The sequence below is a fragment of the Coregonus clupeaformis genome, chromosome 27, assembly GCF_020615455.1.
Source record: "Coregonus clupeaformis isolate EN_2021a chromosome 27, ASM2061545v1, whole genome shotgun sequence".
Classification (NCBI taxonomy): Eukaryota; Metazoa; Chordata; class Actinopteri; order Salmoniformes; family Salmonidae; genus Coregonus; species Coregonus clupeaformis.
In genome coordinates, this window is record NC_059218.1 from 38821951 (window position 1) to 38841746 (window position 19796).

Consider the following 19796-nt stretch of genomic DNA (forward strand, 5'->3'; position numbering starts at 1 on the left):
CCTCATGGAAACTGTAGAGAAAAGAACATTCGCCCACTGTTTTGATTCAGGTTGGCTGTGAAAATGCAGCTCCCTTGAAAAACAGTGAAGCTGCCCATTTTGCACACATGCACACACACACTCCATCCCGCAGAGCATATTGTTTGGGCGTGGCCTAAATTGTGAAAAGGCTCCTATTCCCATCATGTTGCACAATGTGAGGATATATTTCCTATCTATCGATGAGAAACTGGAAGCCACACTATTGGTTCATGCATATTTTATTCAAGAGTAAAAAAAGTGATTTGTCCCATAGGGCATGCTTACAATGTGTGTATCATTTATGAAGTCAAATGCCAAAACTTAGTTCCGGAGAAAATTACAAGAAAAAATTGTCGTCACAAGTTAAAATCCATGAAATTCCTTCTTCAAAATAAACCACGTCTAGACCAAACAAGGATCAGAAAACAGTGGAAGGAAAAATAACCGTAAGCTTAATCGTGAGAATAATAAGAATATCATCAAGAATTATAATGAGAATATATTGTTTTCCTTTAAAAAGTATGTGAGACACAGGATTTTCATTGTGTCCAATTTGTTTACATTTGAACAAACCATGCGATCATGCTTTGGCAGCCTGAATGTTGCTTTTCACTGAGTAATATGTTCATTCACACAATTGAACAACTTCTGTACACCAACAGAACAAAAAAGGCTTCACACCTTAAAAAGAGCATATGTGCCTGTACAGCAAAACAATAAAATAATAATATAATAAACAAATAATATTGATTAAAAAATGAAGAAAAAAACAAATCAAAGGAAACAACAATAAAAAAATTAAATAAAAAACAAAGGGAAACTTTACAAATCAAATTTGATGAGAGAAATAATTCAAGTCTACTATACTGAAACATCACAATTATTATTTCACATATCAATAAGGAACTTAATTGCATGCATCGATGCGTTCCATACCGTGGATGCTGTTAAAAACCATTGTCTTTGTTATTGTCCATCTTTATAATTCATTATATATATATATATTAGATCATTTTTTTACTCCGACAGAAGATTTGACGTACTATGTGAATGATCTCTCTTTAGTTACAGGCAGGTGAGAAACAATCAGGTACGGGTGACAGAAGGTAGACCTGGAGCTGGGACTACAGCGCCTAAACATGACAGACCGTGGCTTTGGTTGGTGGAGAGGCCACAGCCAAGCCCACGTTCCACCCCTACCCCTTCCCCTGCAGGCTCATGGCATCTTACCACAAAATAAATCAAGAAATCAAAGTTTTCAGGTAAGATTGCATTGCAAGAAGTAAAATCTACATATTTTTTATTTTCAAATGTCCTTTCTTACAAACAAGATTTTATTTGTATTCATTAATACTAGTAGCAAAACATTTGACTAGCGAGATCATTTCTGTATGAGATGAGTTCATGAGTGAAACTCTTAATCAAAATAGTCAAATGTGTGTGTGGCATGGGTACTGTACTGGAGTGTCCCATGTCAGACCCCATGAGGATGTACTGTAACAGACATGGGAGAAAGCTCGGGACTCCAAACTCTGCCCACTCGGTCTGTGATTGGATTGAGAGAGGGAACAGCAGACACACCCACAGGACCACACCCCTGGCCCTCATCCCAACAGGGGCCCCTACATCCCGCACCGCTGGCCTCTCCTCTCCTCCTCCCTGTCCCTGCCCTAAGCTCTGACCCCACTACCCCCCTCCCGTCTGTGCTCAGTTTCCCTTTGTGGTGACCTGCCGTCTAAAAAATAAACCACCTTACCCATTTGAATAAGAGATTTAACATTTGATTCGTTTCTCTAATTGGATGAAAGAGCAGCAGGCGGTAGATGCAGATGTTGTGTTGTGTCTGTGGGTGTGTTATGTTTTGTCTATATTCTGAGGCCTGATATCACGATTTGGCGACTTCTTGGCGCACAGCACGGCAGTCGCATGGACTCTAGGGCGGGCCACAGGACGAAGCATCACTGGCTGTTGCTGTTGTCATTGTCATTGTCTTCTGTGCCGTTGGCCTCGGACATGTTCATCTTGCCCATGGACTGTCCCACGTGGTTGACCCCGACTCTGCGGGGAGGCATACGCTCGTTGATACGGTCTAGGCCCTTGGCCTCCTCGAAGCTGGCAATCTTATGCTGGGGAGAAAACCCACGGATGGCTGCAGGGAGGACAGGTAGGAGGAGAGAGAGGACATACAGGGGATCAGTATCACTGTATCATGATATAATTTATAACTGATAAACCTTGATTTTAAATCCTTTGAAATACCTCTTTGTGCACTCTCATATGAAAATGGTTAAACATAGCCTACAGTATATGCTTTTTACATAAAATATTATTGGGAAGTACCATACTTTGGCCTGAATGCAATAGGCTGTGTTTAGACAGGCAACCCAATTCTGATATTTATTTTCACTTATTGGTCTTTTGACCAATCAAATCAGCTCTGAAAAAGATCTGCTGTGAAAAGATCTGATGTGATTGGTCAAAATATCAATTAGTGGAAAAAAATATCAGAATTGGGCTAACCTAATGTAGCAGGCGTAAAAGAAACATACTGGTCTTGAGGAGAAGAAAAAAATAACTGTTGGGGGAGGATTTGAATAGATGTAATTGTGGACAGAGTGATATCAGAAACCTTGAGATATCCACAGGCTCATCTGAGAGAATGAGTCAACGACTCAGCACCCTCCTGTCCTGTACTAAAATGACACCCATGTTTACTAGAATTGCACCCTCCTTTACTAGAATTGCACCTTTGTTTACTAGAATGGCACCTTCCTTTAATAACTTAGACAAACTTCCCCTCGTGGAAGAGCACCCTTGTTTACTAGAATAGCACCCTTGTTTACGGTTGTTATAATTATGTATCATGAAGCCAACATGACATTACAGTACCAGTTGCATGACATAATCATGTCATACTCCATACATCGTCCTGTTAGTGTGTAAGTTCATGCCCATTCACTTAACCCTGTCGTGATGCAGGCAGTTGTTTAACTGCGGCTGTCAATTGCTGCATCATGACATTGTCAGGTCATTGTGAGAGCATCAGGTGTCCAGAGACTCCGGAGACGGAAGAGGAAGCGAGACATCTCACTCGCTCCTTTTTTATGGTTCATATACAGACAATGAACTAAGCAGACCAGACCCAGCTGCTAATGCATTGGTGCCTATGGGAGAGCCACCCCTTAAGCAGACCGGAACACTGACCAATTTTTTTCAACGGTAAATGGCCTGAGTGGGACTTCTTCATTTATTCACTATCTTTGGAGACTCTATTGTTCACATAGATGACACATCATGCTCATGATACCATTCAGTTGACTTCATGATGCATACTGTATTTCACCTTAGCTCTCGCCTGTGTCCTGTTCTCCCTGCATGCGATGCATCTTTGAACCAGATGGGGGTGGAAGATAAGCCAAATCCAAAAAATAAAAGAAGGAATCATGCCTGAGCATAAAAAGATACCTGAAACCATCATGCAGCTCTTGGTAGCACCTCACTTTGCATGGCTTTAATTACTTACATACAATAACAAATCCATGTGTTTATATTTATATGTGTTTACATGTGTGTGTTTGTATTTCTATGTAAGGTATTAAACTTGATCACACTTGTGAAAGGCTTTGTTTTTCCTGTGCACACCATGTAATTAATGTCAAATACATCTCTTGACACTTACATCATAACTGATATAGTTTAGATATTTACATTGACATCTCTTGTAATCAAGATACTGCAAAGTTCCGTGCTACCCATTCTAAATCCAACTGTCCCCCTGATATGTTGTTTAATGCAGGCTGAATATGTACTACTATTGTAACTGACGGGTAGTTGACCCAATGCATGTCCTGCAGGCCAGCCTGCTGAGAGGGGTGGGGTCGGGGACACAGCTTTACCTTCTCCGTCCTCAGTTTCTGTGTCGATGGCTTCGATGGCCTCGGTGGTGGCTGGGGGGGGGAAAGGAGGGGAGCGTGTTACTTCTGGCAAAGCCATGCAGATGCAGAATGCAGCCCCCGACGGTAGTTAGGCAGCTAGCTAGAGACCAGCGAGAGACCAGGAAGTGAGAGACGCATGTACCCCAGTAACACAGCCAGACTGAGTGGCCAGAGGCCTGGGGAACACCCTGGGGCTGGGCTTGAGAGACTCTTGAGGGCCACAGGACCTGACTGAACTCAACAGAGTAGAATGGTCTTGGAAATCCCAGACCTAGGTCTGGAACATTGGTAACATTGTGGGAGGCAGTTCTAGAGAGACTAGTAGTAGAAAGACACCTCATCCAGATTTTCAAAGGTCAACTCAATGGGAGTAAATACAGGTGAGATGACAGGTGAGGTGAGATGACAGGTGAGTTGAGATGACAGGTGAGATGAGATGACAGGTGAGTTGAGATGACAGGTGAGATGAGATGACAGGTGAGGTGAGATGAGATGACTGGTGGGGTGAGATGACAGGTGAGGTGAGATGACAGGTGAGATGAGATGACAGGTGAGTTGAGATGACAGGTGAGTTGAGATGACAGGTGAGATGAGATGACTGGTGGGGTGAGATGACAGGTGAGTTGAGATGACAGGTGAGATGAGATGACAGGTGAGGTGAGATGAGATGACTGGTGGGGTGAGATGACAGGTGAGTTGAGATGACAGGTGAGATGAGATGACAGGTGAGTTGAGATGACAGGTGAGATGAGATGACAGGTGAGGTGAGATGAGATGACTGGTGGGGTGAGATGACAGGTGAGTTGAGATGACAGGTGAGTTGAGATGACAGGTGAGGTGAGATGACAGGTGAGTTGAGATGACTGTCTCTCTCTCTCTCTAGTGTCGAGCTATAGCTAAAGGGGGCAGAATCTGCAGGCCTCCAGAGTCAAGGGTGGCTGCCCAAACCTGGGTCAGAAACAAAGGGACCAGAGGACGGATACGAAGACAAAGACCCAGGGAGAGAGAGAGAGCGATGGAGACTGTGACAAAGAAAAGAGTCACAGTGATAGAAAGAGGAACGGACAGACAGGGAGGGAAGGGAGGGAGGGAAGGAAGGAGGGATAAACAGCCCTGGCCTGGGCCTCTTCCTCACCACTCTGCAGGGTCTGTTTGCCCCCGGAGAGCACCCCGCTGGGCAGCATGCCAGTAGGAGTTAGACCCTTCAGCGTCAACACGTTCTCACTCTCCTCCCTGCGGGACACACGGAATAGCACCACACACAGGTCAGAGGACCACACACAGGTCAGAGGACCACACACAGGTCAGAGCACCACACACAGGTCAGAGGACCACACACAGGTCAGAGGACCACACACAGGTCAGAGGACATCCACACAGGTCACTCATGTACATTTATATTTACATTACATTTAAGTCATTTAGCAGACGCTCTTATCCAGAGCGACTTACAGTTAGTGAGTGCATACATTCTTTTTTATACTGGCCCCCTGTGGGAATCGAACCCACAACCCTGGCGTTGCAAACGCCATGCTCTACTGAGCTACATCCCTGCGTAGGCTTCTGGGGGGGGGCTTCTACTGTATATCCACTCTATTATAATAACTCTATATTCAGTGTTAGAGATGTGTTCAAGTGCAACAGCTACAGTAGAATGCGAGGTGGAGAACGTTCTCACCGAAGCACTTTGAACATCGTTGCCATTTTCCCAATGGCGCGGATCTTGTTCCTGATCACCTCCTTCCGAGCTGCAGCTGCGTTGGCTAGAAAGAGGCAGACGTCAGGAGTGAGTCTACGGGCCACGTTGAAATGATCCATTTACAATGCATTCGGAAAGTGTTCAGACCCCTTGACTTTTTCCACATTTTGTTACGTTACAGCCTTATTCTAAAATTGAATTAATTATTTTTTTACCTCATCAATCTACACACAATACCCCATAATGACAAAGCGAAAAAATTTTTTTAGAAATGTTTTCTAATTTAACATAAAACACATAAACACCTTATTTACATACGTATTCAGACCCTTTTGCTATGAGACTCAAAATTGAGCTCAAGTGCATCCTGTTTCCATTGATAATCCTTGAGATGTTTCTACAACTTGATTGGAGTCCACCTGTGGTAAATTCAATTGATTGGACATGATTTGGAAAGGCGCACACACACCTGTCCATATAAGGTCCCACAGTTGACAGTGCATGTCAGAGCAAAAACCAAGCCATGAGGTTGAAGGAATTGTCCGTAGAGCTCCAAGACAGGATTGTGTCGAGACACAGATCTGGGGAAGGGTACCAAACAATGTCTGCAGCATTGAAGGTCCCCAAGAACACAGTGGCCTCCATCATTCTTAAATGGAAGAAGTTTGGAACCACCAAGACTCTACCTAGAGCTGGCTGCCCTGCCAAACTGAGCAATCGGGGGAGAAGGGCCTTGGTCAGGGAGGTGACCAAGAACCCGATGGTCACTCTGAAAGAGCTCCATAGTTCCTCTGTGGAGATGGGAGAACCTTCTAGAAGGACAACCATCTCTGCAGCATTCCACCAATCAGGCTTTTATGGTAGAGTGGCCAGACGGAAGCCACTCCTCAGTAAAAGGCACATGACAGTGCGCTTGGAGTTTGCCAAAAAGCACCTAAAGGACTCAGACCATAAGAAACAAGATTCTCTGGTCTGATGAAACCAAGATTGAACTCTTTGGCCTGAATGACAAGCGTCACGTCTGAAGGAAATCTGGCACCATCCCTACAGTGAAGCATGGTGATGGCAGCATCATGCTGTGGGGATGTTTTTCAGCGGCAGGGACTGGGAGCCTTGTCAGGATCGAGGGAAAGATGAATGGAGCAATGTACAGAGAGATCCTTGATGAAAACCTGCTCCAGAGTGCTCAGGACCTCAGACTGGGGCGAAGGTTCACCTTCCAACAGGACAACGACCCTAAGCACACAGCCAAGACAACGCAGGAGTGGCTTCGGGACAAGTCTCTGAATGTCCTTGAGTGGCCCAGCCAGAGCCTGGACTTCAACCCGATCAAACATCTCTGGAGAGACCTGAAAATAGCTGTGCAGCGACACTCCCCATCCAACCTGACAGAGCTTGAGAGGCTCTGCAGAGAAGAGTGGGAGAAACTCCCCAAATTCAGGTGTGCCAAGCTTGTTGCGACATAGCAAGAAGACATCAAGGCTTTCATCGCTGCCAAAGGTGCTTCAACAAAGTACTGAGTAAAGGGTCTGAATACTTATGTAAATGTAATATTTCAGTTTTTTTATATTTAATACATTTGCAAAAATTTCAAAAAAACTGTTTTTGCTTAGTCATTATGGGGTATTGTGTGTAGATTGATGAGGTGGAAAAACAATTTAATCAATTTTATATTAAGGCTATAATGTAACAAAATGTGGAAAAAGTCAAGGGGTCTGAATACTTTCCGAATGCACTGTATATTCTTTACTGGTAATTAAATGAGCCCCTCATAACAAACAAAAACCCAGAGGTCATATAATGTACGAATACCATAATAATACATGTTCTTACTTATTTATAAGGACCTATGCCAGGGAGAGGAGTGTGAGACACTACAGTTCTAATGGACTCTTAACAGTACTGTATATCATCGACTCACCATCTAAGATCTCTTGGTCGTCTCCGTCATTCATGAGCTCGTCGTCAGAGCAGATGCTCAACACGTTCACCAGCATCTCTGTGACTGGAGAGGGGTCAAAGGTTATCAGATGAGGGCGCTGCTGTACATATTTGATTATGATAAAATGTAGCAAGAGGGTAAATATAGAAGAACACGGGTCATTGTTCATTATAAACTGGGTGTGTCGAGCCCTGAATGCTGATTGGCTGACAGCCATGGTATACCGCGGGTATGACAAAACATGTATTTTTACTGCTCTAATTACGTTGGTAACCAGTTTATAATAGCAATAAGGCACCTCGGGGGTTTGTGGTATATTGCCAATATACCACGGTTAAGGGCTGTACCAGGCACTCCGTGTTGCGTCATGCATAACAACAGCCTTTAGCCGTGGTATATTGTCCATATACCACACCCCCTCGTGCCTTATTGCTAAAGCATATCAGTCTGAGAGCATGGATGAGTCCTGCTGAACGTTTGTATTGACTAGCAAGTTAAGATGATTCTCACCACTCAGCTTGAACAGGATTAAAACAGCAGAACAGTGCAGCGTAGTCATCATTACACAAAGACATGTTCTACTAACGAATGGGAAAGGGTGGTGGCGGTACCTTTCTCCCCCACAAAAGGCAGGGACCAGGTGAACACGTCCATGAAGTTGGGCAGCCAGTAGGGATGAGGGGAGCAGTTGAACTGCCTGATGTTCATCACGTTATTTTCATACTTCAGTACTGCAGCTGTGGAGGGGGAAAAAAACACAAGGGTCATGTAAGGGTCATGTAAACATAAAAATGTCTACATCTACATGGATACACACATACTACACAAAACCTAGTAGGTTTAAAGAAACAACACAGTAAAAAATGACCATCAGTGTGTCGAGTGATACATTCATCACGCTGTACATCACTAATGCCGTGGAATTCTCCATTTTGAGCCCACTCCTATATCAATGGCGCAGCATGCGTTATTTTGCTGCAAGCATATGCATGAAAATAAGTTTGAAATCCTGTCAATTCCCAAGACGGCATTGTTTTTTCCATCTCACACCAACGATTCATGCCTCCAGTTGCGGACAGAAAACGGAGCATACGATGTGCTTCTTCTGCAGACATATTCACAGTGACTGAAAGGACCAAAGAAGGTGCTTTTGAAGAAAAATATTTTGGGAAAAAAATGCATGTCTTTGAAACAGCAGTGGTTGATGGGAGCTAGCTCTAGGATAATTATGACTCTGTTTCAAAGACATGCTTTTTTTTCTCCAAAATATTTTTCTTCAAAAGCACCTTCTTTGGTCCTTTCAGTCACTGTGAATATGTCTGCAGAAGAAGCACATCGTATGCTCCGTTTTCTGTCCGCAACTGGAGGCATGAATCGTTGGTGTGAGATGGAAAAAACAATGCCGTCTTGGGAATTGACAGGATTTCAAACTTATTTTCTTCCACTATATACAGTATAAGCATGATATGAGTTTAGTCTCTTGACAAACAGATGCTACAGGAAGGAGCCTTTTTACTCAAAGAGGTAACAGAATCCATGACATCAAACAAATAACTTTTCTAAAAAATATATATATATACAAAAATACATCTGTATAAAACAATAATCTATCAAATTACAAACAGAGCAGAGGTCTAATTATACACGGGCTCTTCAGAGTGGCCTGAAGATAGTAGGCTGGAGCAACATTCATAGTCTTATGGGGGTACACACCTTGATATGTGTTTGTGTGGGTGTGTGAGAGAGAGACTGAAACAGAGATATAAACAGACAGAGACAGAGACAGAGGAAGAGACATAGCGACAGACAGAGAGAGAAAGAGAGAGCAACAGAGCGAGAGAGAAACAGAGGCACAGGAAGACAGGCAGAGAGAGAAAGAGACAGATTAGCAGAGACAGACAGAGAGACAGAGACAGACAGAGAAAAAGACATAGCGACAGACAGGGAGAGAAAGACACAGAGACAGAAACAGAGGAAGAGACAGAAACAGAAACAGAGGAAGAGACAGACAGAAACAGAGACAGAAACAGAGGAAGAGACAGAGACAGAAACATAGGAAGAAACAGAGACAGAAACAGAGGAAGAGACAGACAGAAACAGAGACAAAAACAGAGGAAGAGACAGAAACAGAGACAGAAACAGAGATAGAAACAGAAACAGAAACCGAGGAAGAGACAGAGACAGAGACAGAGACAAAAACAGAAACAGAGATAGAAACAGAAACAGAGGAAAAGAGACAGAAACAGAGACAGAAACAGAGATAGAAACAGAAACCGAGGAAGAGACAGAGACAGAGACAGAAACAGAAACAGAGACAGAGACAGAGACAGAGACAGAAACAGAGACAGAGACAGAGACAAAAACAGAAACAGAGGAAGAGACAGAGACAGAAACATAGACAGAGACAGAAACATAGGAAGAGACAGAGACAGAAACAGAAACAGAAACATAGGAAGAGACAGAAACAGAGACAGAGGAAGAACAGAGACAGAAACAGAGGAAGAGACAGAGACAGAAACAGAGGAAGAGACAGAGACAGAAACAGAGGAAGAGACAGAGACAGAAACAGAGGAAGAGAGAGAAACAGAGAGGAAGAGACAGAAACAGAAACAGAGACATAAACGTAGGAAGAGACAGACAGAAACAGAGACAGAAACAGAAACAGAGGAAGAGACAGAGACAGAAACATAGGAAGAAACAGAGACAGAGATAGAAACTGAAACAGAGGAAAAGAGACAGAAACAGAGATAGAAACAGAAACAGAAACCGAGGAAGAGACAGAGACAGAGACAGAAACAGAAACAGAGACAGAGACAGAGACAGAGAAAGAGAAAGAGACAGAAACAGAGACAGAGACAGAGACAGAGACAGAGACAAAAACAGAAACAGAGGAAGAGACAGAGACAGAAACAGAGACAGAGACAGAAACATAGGAAGAGACAGAGACAGAAACAGAGACAGAAACATAGGAAGAGACAGAAACAGAGACAGAAACAGAGGAAGAGACAGAGACAGAAACAGAGGAAGAGACAGAGACAGAAACAGAGGAAGAGACAAAAACAGAGGAAGAGACAGAGACAGAAACAGAAACAGAAACAGACAGAAACAGAGACAGAGACAGAAACAGAAACAGAAACAGAAACAGAGACAGAAACAGAGGAAGAGACAGAGACAGAAACAGAGGAAGAGACAGAAACAGAGGAAGAGACAGAAACAGAGACAGAGACAGAAACAGAGGAAGAGACAGAGACAGAAACAGAAACAGAGACATAAACGTAGGAAGAGACAGACAGAAACAGAGACAGAAACAGAAACAGAGGAAGAGACAGAGACAGAAACATAGGAAGAAACAGAGACAGAGATAGAAACAGAAACAGAGGATGAGAGACAGAAACAGAGACAGAAACAGAGGAAGAGACAGAGACAGAAACAGAGACAGAAACAGAGGAAGAGACACAGAGACCGAAACAGAGGAAGAGACAGAGACAGAAACAGAGACAGAAACAGAGACAGACACAGATGAAGAGACAGAGACAGAAACAGAGACAGAAACAGAGGAAGAGACACAGAGACCGAAACAGAGACAGAAACAGAGACAGAAACATAGGAAGAGACAGAAACAGAGACAGAAACAGAAACAGAAACAGAGGAAGAGACAGAGACAGAAACAGAGACAGAGACAGAGACATAAACATAGGAAGAGACAGAGACAGAAACAGAGACAGAGACAGAAACAGAAACAGAAACAGAAACAGATACAGAAACAGAAACAGAGAAAGAAACAGAGGAAGAGACAGAAACAGAGACAGAAACAGAAACAGAGACAGAAACAGACATAGAAACAGAGACAGAAACAGAGGAAGAGACAGAGACAGAGGAAGAGACAGAGACAGAAACAGAGACAGAAACATATGAAGAGACAGAAACAGACACAGAAACAGGACATAGAAACAGAGACAGAAACAGAGGAAGAGACAGAGACAGAGGAAGAGACAGAGACAGAAACAGAAACAGAGACAGAAACATAGGAAGAGACAGAAACAGACACAGAAACAGACATAGAAACAGAGACAGAAACAGAGGAAGAGACAGAGACAGAGGAAGAGACAGAGACAGAAACAAAGGAAGAGACAGAGACAGAAACAGAGGAAGAGACAGAGACAGAAACATAGGAAGAGAGAGACAGAAACAGAGACAGAGACAGAAACAGAGACAGAAACAGAAACATAGGAAGAGTGAGACAGAAACAGAGACAGAGACAGAAACAGAGACAGAAACAGAAACATAGGAAGAAACAGAGACAGCGATAGAAACAGAAACAGAAACAGAGGAAGAGAGACAGAAACAGAGACAGAAACAGAGGAAGAGACAGAGACAGAAACAGAGACAGAAACAGAGACAGAAACAGAGGAAGAGACAAAAACAGAGGAAGAGACAGAGACAGAAACAGAAACAGAAACAGACAGAAACAGAGACAGAGACAGAAACAGAAACAGAAACAGAGACAGAAACAGAGGAAGAGACAGAGACAGAAACAGAGGAAGAGACAGAAACAGAGGAAGAGACAGAAACAGAGACAGAGACAGAGACAGAGACAGAAACAGAGGAAGAGACAGAGACAGAAACAGAAACAGAGACATAAACGTAGGAAGAGACAGACAGAAACAGAGACAGAAACAGAAACAGAGGAAGAGACAGAGACAGAAACATAGGAAGAAACAGAGACAGAGATAGAAACAGAAACAGAGGATGAGAGACAGAAACAGAGACAGAAACAGAGGAAGAGACAGAGACAGAAACAGAGACAGAAACAGAGGAAGAGACACAGAGACCGAAACAGAGGAAGAGACAGAGACAGAAACAGAGCAGAAACAGAGACAGACACAGATGAAGAGACAGAGACAGAAACAGAGACAGAAACAGAGGAAGAGACACAGAGACCGAAACAGAGACAGAAACAGAGACAGAAACATAGGAAGAGACAGAAACAGAGACAGAAACAGAAACAGAAACAGAGGAAGAGACAGAGACAGAAACAGAGACAGAGACAGAGACAGAAACATAGGAAGAGACAGAGACAGAAACAGAGACAGAGACAGAGACAGAAACAGAAACAGAAACAGATACAGAAACAGAAACAGAGAAAGAAACAGAGGAAGAGACAGAGACAGAAACAGAGACAGAAACAGAAACAGAGACAGAAACAGACATAGAAACAGAGACAGAAACAGAGGAAGAGACAGAGACAGAGGAAGAGACAGAGACAGAAACAGAAACAGAGACAGAAACATAGGAAGAGACAGAAACAGACACAGAAACAGACATAGAAACAGAGACAGAAACAGAGGAAGAGACAGAGGAAGAGACAGAGACAGAAACAGAGGAAGAGACAGAGACAGAAACAGAGGAAGAGACAGAGACAGAAACATAGGAAGAGAGAGACAGAAACAGAGACAGAGACAGAAACAGAGACAGAAACAGAAACATTAGAGAGACAGAAACAGAGACAGAGACAGAAACAGAGACAGAAACAGAAACATAGGAAGAAACAGAGACAGCGATAGAAACAGAAACAGAAACAGAGGAAGAGAGACAGAAACAGAGACAGAAACAGAGGAAGAGACAGAGACAGAAACAGAGACAGAAACAGAAACATAGGAAGAGACACAGAGACCGAAACAGAGGAAGAGACAGAGACAGAAACAGAGACAGACACAGAGGAAGAGACAGAGACAGAAACAGAGACAGAAACATAGGAAGAGACAGAAACAGAGACAGAAACAGAGACAGAAACAGAGGAAGAGACCGAGACAGAAACAGAGACAGAGACAGAGACAGAGACAGAAACAGAAACAGAAACAGAGACAGAAACATAGGAAGAGACAGAAACAGAGACAGACACATAGGAAGAGACAGAAACATAGGAAGAGACAGAAATAGAGACAGAAACAGAGACAGAAACAGAAACAGAAACAGAGGAAGAAACAGAGACAGAAACAGAGACAGAGACAGAAACAGAAACAGAAACAGAAACAGAAACAGAGACAGAGACAGAGACAGAAACAGAGGAAGAGACAGAGACAGAAACAGAGACAGAGACAGAAACATAGGTAGAGAAAAAAAACAGACACAGAAACAGAGACAGAAACAGAGGAAGAGACAGAGACAGAGGAAGAGACAGAGACAGAAACAGAGGAAGAGACAGAGACAGAAACAGAGGAAGAGACAGAGACAGAAACAGAGGAAGAGACAGAGACAGAAACAGAGACAGAAACAGAGGAAGAGACAGAGAGAAACAGAAACAGAGACAGAGACAGAAACAGAGACAGAAACAGAGGAAGAGACAGAGACAGAAACAGAGACAGAAACAGAGACAGAAACAGAGGAAGAGACAGAGACAGAGGAAGAGACAGAGACAGAAACAGAGGAAGAGACAGAGACAGAAACATAGGAAGAGAGAGACAGAAACAGAGATAGAAACAGAAACAGAGGAAGAGACAGACAGAAACAGAGACAGAGACAGAAACAGAGACAGAAACAGAAACAGAGAAAGAGAGAGACAGAAACAGAGAAGAAACAGAGAAAGAGACAGAGGAATAGACAGAGGCAGAGAAAGAGACAGAAACAGAGGAAGAGACAGAAACAGAGGAAGAGACAGACAGAGACAGAAACAGAGGAAGAGAGAGACAGAAACAGAGACAGAAACAGAGGAAGAGACAGAGACAGAAACAGAGACAGAAACATAGGAAGAGACAAAACAGAGACAGAACAGAGACAGAAACAGAGGAAGAGACAGAGACAGAAACAGAGGAAGCAGACAGAGACAGAAAAGGAAGAAACAGAAACAGAGACAGAAACAGAGGAATAGACAGAGACAGAGACAGAGACAGAGACAGAAACAGAAACATAGACAGAAACAGAGGAAGAGACGAACAGAGACAGAAACAGAGACAGAGACAGAGACAGAAACATGGGAAGAGAGAGACAGAAACAGAGACAGAAACAGAAACAGAAACAGAAACAGAGGAAGAGACAGAGACAGAAACAGAGACTGAAACAGAGACAGAAACATAGGAAGAGACAGAGACAGAAACAGAGAAAGAGACAGAAACAGAAACAGAGGAAGAGACAGAGACAGAGGAAGAGACAGAGACAGAAACAGAGGAAGAGACAGAGACAGAAACAGAGGAAGAGACAGAGACAGAAACATAGGAAGAGAGAGACAGAAACAGAGACAGAGACAGAAACAGAGACAGAAACAGAAACATAGGAAGAGTGAGACAGAAACAGAGACAGAGACAGAAACAGAGACAGAAACAGAAACATAGGAAGAAACAGAGACAGCGATAGAAACAGAAACAGAAACAGAGGAAGAGAGACAGAAACAGAGACAGAAACAGAGGAAGAGACAGAGACAGAAACAGAGACAGAAACAGAGACAGAAACAGAGGAAGAGACAAAAACAGAGGAAGAGACAGAGACAGAAACAGAAACAGAAACAGACAGAAACAGAGACAGAGACAGAAACAGAAACAGAAACAGAGACAGAAACAGAGGAAGAGACAGAGACAGAAACAGAGGAAGAGACAGAAACAGAGGAAGAGACAGAAACAGAGACAGAGACAGAGACAGAGACAGAAACAGAGGAAGAGACAGAGACAGAGACAGAAACAGAAACAGAGACATAAACGTAGGAAGAGACAGACAGAAACAGAGACAGAAACAGAAACAGAGGAAGAGACAGAGACAGAAACATAGGAAGAAACAGAGACAGAGATAGAAACAGAAACAGAGGATGAGAGACAGAAACAGAGACAGAAACAGAGGAAGAGACAGAGACAGAAACAGAGACAGAAACAGAGGAAGAGACACAGAGACCGAAACAGAGGAAGAGACAGAGACAGAAACAGACAGAAACAGAGACAGACACAGATGAAGAGACAGAGACAGAAACAGAGACAGAAACAGAGGAAGAGACACAGAGACCGAAACAGAGACAGAAACAGAGACAGAAACATAGGAAGAGACAGAAACAGAGACAGAAACAGAAACAGAAACAGAGGAAGAGACAGAGACAGAAACAGAGACAGAGACAGAGACAGAAACATAGGAAGAGAGAGACAGAAACAGAGATAGAAACAGAAACAGAGGAAGAGACAGACAGAAACAGAGACAGAGACAGAAACAGAGACAGAAACAGAAACAGAGGAAGAGAGAGACAGAAACAGAGGAAGAAACAGAGAAAGAGACAGAGGAATAGACAGAGGCAGAGGAAGAGACAGAAACAGAGGAAGAGACAGAAACAGAGGAAGAGACAGACAGAGACAGAAACAGAGGAAGAGAGAGACAGAAACAGAGACAGAAACAGAGGAAGAGACAGAGACAGAAACAGAGACAGAAACATAGGAAGAGACAGAAACAGAGACAGAACAGAGACAGAAACAGAGGAAGAGACAGAGACATAAACAGAGGAAGTGTCAGAGACAGAAACAGAGGAAGAGACAGAAACAGAAACAGAGGAAGAGAGAGACAGAAACAGAGACAGAAACAGAGGAATAGACAGAGACAGAGACAGAGACAGAGACAGAAACAGAAACATAGACAGAAACAGAGGAAGAGACAGAAACAGAGACAGAAACAGAGACAGAGACAGAGACAGAAACATGGGAAGAGAGAGACAGAAACAGAGACAGAAACAGAAACAGAAACAGAAACAGAGGAAGAGACAGAGACAGAAACAGAGACTGAAACAGAGACAGAAACATAGGAAGAGACAGAGACAGAAACAGAGAAAGAGACAGAAACAGAAACAGAGGAAGAGACAGAGACAGACACAGAAAGAGACAGAAAGATGCAGAGACAGAGCGAGAGAGGCAGAGACATAGCGACAGACACAGAGAGAAAGAAACAGAGACAGACACAGAAAGAGACAGAGGCACAGGACAGCGACAGACAGACAGAGAAAGGAGATGAGACGATCAACCATTAGGTGCCCTTCTTGAGCCCCAGAAGTGAAGTGTTCCATCATGAGATATAAAGCTAGCTACATAGAGATAGTCAGCCTTACCGACAGTCCCTCCAACGCTCTCACTATGTCCCACTATCCATCTCCACCAAGCCACATATTGAACACCACTCACCAACACATATATGATCCAACATACATTCACTACGTACAGTAAGGGAAAAAAGTATTTGATCCCCTGCTGATTTTGTACGTTTGCCCACTGACAAAGAAATGATCAGTCTATAATTTTAATGGTAGGTTTATTTGAACAGTGAGAGACAGATATTTTTTAAAATAATTTAAAAAACGCATGTCAAAAATGTTATAAATTGATTTGCATTTTAATGAGGGAAATAAGTATTTGACCCCCTCTCAATCAGAAAGATTTCTGGCTCCCAGGTGTCTTTTATACAGGTAACGAGCTGAGATTAGGAGCACACTCTTAAAGGGAGTGCTCCTAATCTCAGCTTGTTACCTGTATAAAAGACACCTGTCCACAGAAGCAATCAATCAATCAGATTCCAAACTCTCCACCATGGCCAAGACCAAAGAGCTCTCCAAGGATGTCAGGGACAAGATTGTAGACCTACACAAGGCTGGAATGGGCTACAAAACCATCGGCAAGCAGCTTGGTGAGAAGGTGGCAAGAGTTGGTGCGATTATTCGCAAATGGAAGAAACGCAAAATAACTGTCAATCTCCCTCGGCCTGGGGTTCCATGCAAGATCTCACCTCGTGGAGTTGCAATGATCATGAGAACGGTGAGGAATCAGCCCAGAACTACACGGGAGGATCTTGTCAATGATCTCAAGGCAGCTGGGACCATAGTCACCAAGAAAACAATTGGTAACACACTATGCCGTGAAGGACTGAAATCCTGCAGCGCCCGCAAGGTCCCCCTGCTCAAGAAAGCACATATACATGCCCATCTGAAGTTTGCCAATGAACATCTGAATGATTCAGAGGAGAACTGGGTGAAAGTGTTGTGGTCAGATGAGACCAAAATCGAACTCTTTGGCATCAACTCAACTCGCCGTGTTTGGATGAGGAGGAATGCTGCCTATGACCCCAAGAACACCATCCCCACCATCAAAACATGGAGGTGGAAACATTATGCTTTGGGGGTGTTTTTCTGCTAAGGGGACAGGACAACTTCACCGCATCAAAGGGACAATGGACGGGGCCATGTACCGTCAAATCTTGGGTGAGAACCTCCTTCCCTCAGCCAGGGCATTGAAAATGGGTTGTGGATGGGTATTCCAGCATGACAATGACCCAAAACACACGGCCAAGGCAACAAAGGAGTGGCTCAAGAAGAAGCACATTATGGTCCTGGAGTGGCCTAGCCAGTCTCCAGACCTTAATCCCATAGAAAATCTGTGGGGGGAGCTGAAGGTTCGAGTTGCCAAACGTCAGCCTCGAAACCTTAATGACTTGGAGAAGATCTGCAAAGAGGAGTGGGACAAAATCCCTCCTGAGATGTGTGCAAACTACAAGAAACGTCTGACCTCTGTGATTGCCAACAAGGGTTTTGCCACCAAGTACATGTTTTGCAGAGGGGTCAAATACTTATTTCCCTCATTAAAATGCAAATCAATTTATAAAATTTTTGACATGCATTTTTCTGGATTTTTTTGTTGTTATTCTGTCTCTCACTGTTCAAATAAACCTACCATTAAAATTATAGAATTATCATTTCTTTGTCAGTGGGCAAACGCACAAAATCAGCAGGGGATCAAATACTTTTTTCCCTCACTGTATATACTAGTTCACATAGACTCATACGTTAACACTACAAATACATACCCTTATATATCCAATATATAAACAATATAGAAATATACATAAACAGTACCAGTCAAAAGTTTGGACACACGTACTCGTTCAAGGGTTTTTCTTTATTTTTACTATTTTCTACATTGTAGAATAACAGTGAAGACATCAAAACTATGAAATAACACATGAAATCATGTAGTAACCAAAAAAAAGTTAAACAAATCAAAATATATTTTAGATTTTAGATTCTTCAAAGTAGCCACCCTTTGCCTTGATGACAGCTTTGCACACACTTGGCATTCTCTCAAGCAGCTTCATGATGTAGTATGCTTTTCCAACAGTGTTGAAGGAGTTCCCGTATATGCTGAGCACTTGTTGGCTGCTTTTCCTTCACTCTGCAGTCCAACTCATCCCAAACCATCTCAATTGGGTTGAGGTCGGGTGATTGTGGAGGCCAGGTCATCTGATGCAGCACTCCATCACTCTCCTTCTTGGTCAAATAGCCCTTACACAGCCTGGAGGTGTGTTTTGGGTCATTGTCCTGTTGAAAAACAAATGATAGTCCCACTAAGCGCAAACCAGATGGGATGGCGTATCGCTGCAGAATGCTGTGTAACCATGCTGGTTAAGTGTGCCTTGAATTCTAAATAAATCACAGACAGTGTCACCAGCAAAGCACCATCACACCTCCTACTCCATGCTTCACAGTGGGAACCACACATGCGGAGATCATCCGTTCACCTACTATGTGTCCTCACAAAGACACGGCGGTTGGAACCAAAAATCTCAAATTTGGACTCATCAGACCAAAGGACAGATTTCCAACGGTCTAATGTCCATTGCTCGTGTTTCTTGGCCCAAGCAAGTCTCTTCTTCTTATTGGTGTCCTTTAGTAGTCGTTTCTTTGCAGCAATTCGACCATGAAGGCCTGATTCACGCAGTCTCCTCTGAACAGTTGATGTTGAGATGTGTCTGTTACTTTAACTCTGTGAAGCATTTATTTGGGCTGCAATCTGAGGTGCAGTTAAGTGCCGATTTCTGAGGCTGGTAACTCTAATGAACTTATCCTCTGTAGCAGAGGTAACTCTGGGTCTTCTTTTCCTGTGGCGGTCCTCATGAGAGCCATTTTCATCATAGCGCTTGATGGTTTTTGCGACTGCACTTGAAGAAACTTTCAAAGTTTTTGAAGTTTTCCGGATTGACTGACCTTCATGTCTTAAAGTAATGATGGACTGTCCTTTATTTTTGCTTATTTGAGCTGTTCTTGCCATAATATGGACTTGGTATTTTACCAAATAGGACTATCTTCTGTATACCACCCCTACCTTGTCACAACACAACTGATTGGCTCAAACGCATTAAGAAGGAAAGAAATTCCACAAATTAACTTTTAACAAGGCACACCTATTAATTGAAA

The 19796-nt window shown here is 43.1% G+C and overlaps 1 protein-coding gene across 4 annotated transcripts in view; it reads right to left on the reverse strand.

Annotated features, from left to right (window-relative positions):
* Positions 1-242: 242 nt before the first annotated feature.
* LOC121541954 (serine/threonine-protein phosphatase 2B catalytic subunit alpha isoform) overlaps positions 243-19796 on the reverse strand; it is a 96731-nt gene continuing 77177 nt past the window's right edge. For 2 of the 4 annotated variants that reach the window (XM_041851365.2, XM_045208192.1), the window contains exons 9-14: positions 8209-8334; positions 7577-7660; positions 5635-5719; positions 5092-5189; positions 3918-3968; positions 243-2170 (exon numbers count right to left, since the gene is read on the reverse strand). In XM_041851365.2, coding sequence (XP_041707299.1) covers positions 1980-2170; positions 3918-3968; positions 5092-5189; positions 5635-5719; positions 7577-7660; positions 8209-8334 — 635 coding nt within the window. In that variant the 3' untranslated portion in view covers positions 243-1979. Of the gene's footprint in view, positions 2171-3364; positions 3408-3917; positions 3969-5091; positions 5190-5634; positions 5720-7576; positions 7661-8208; positions 8335-19796 lie in introns of all 4 variants that reach the window. The other 2 variants (XM_041851364.2, XM_041851366.2) reach the window with 2 other exon arrangements.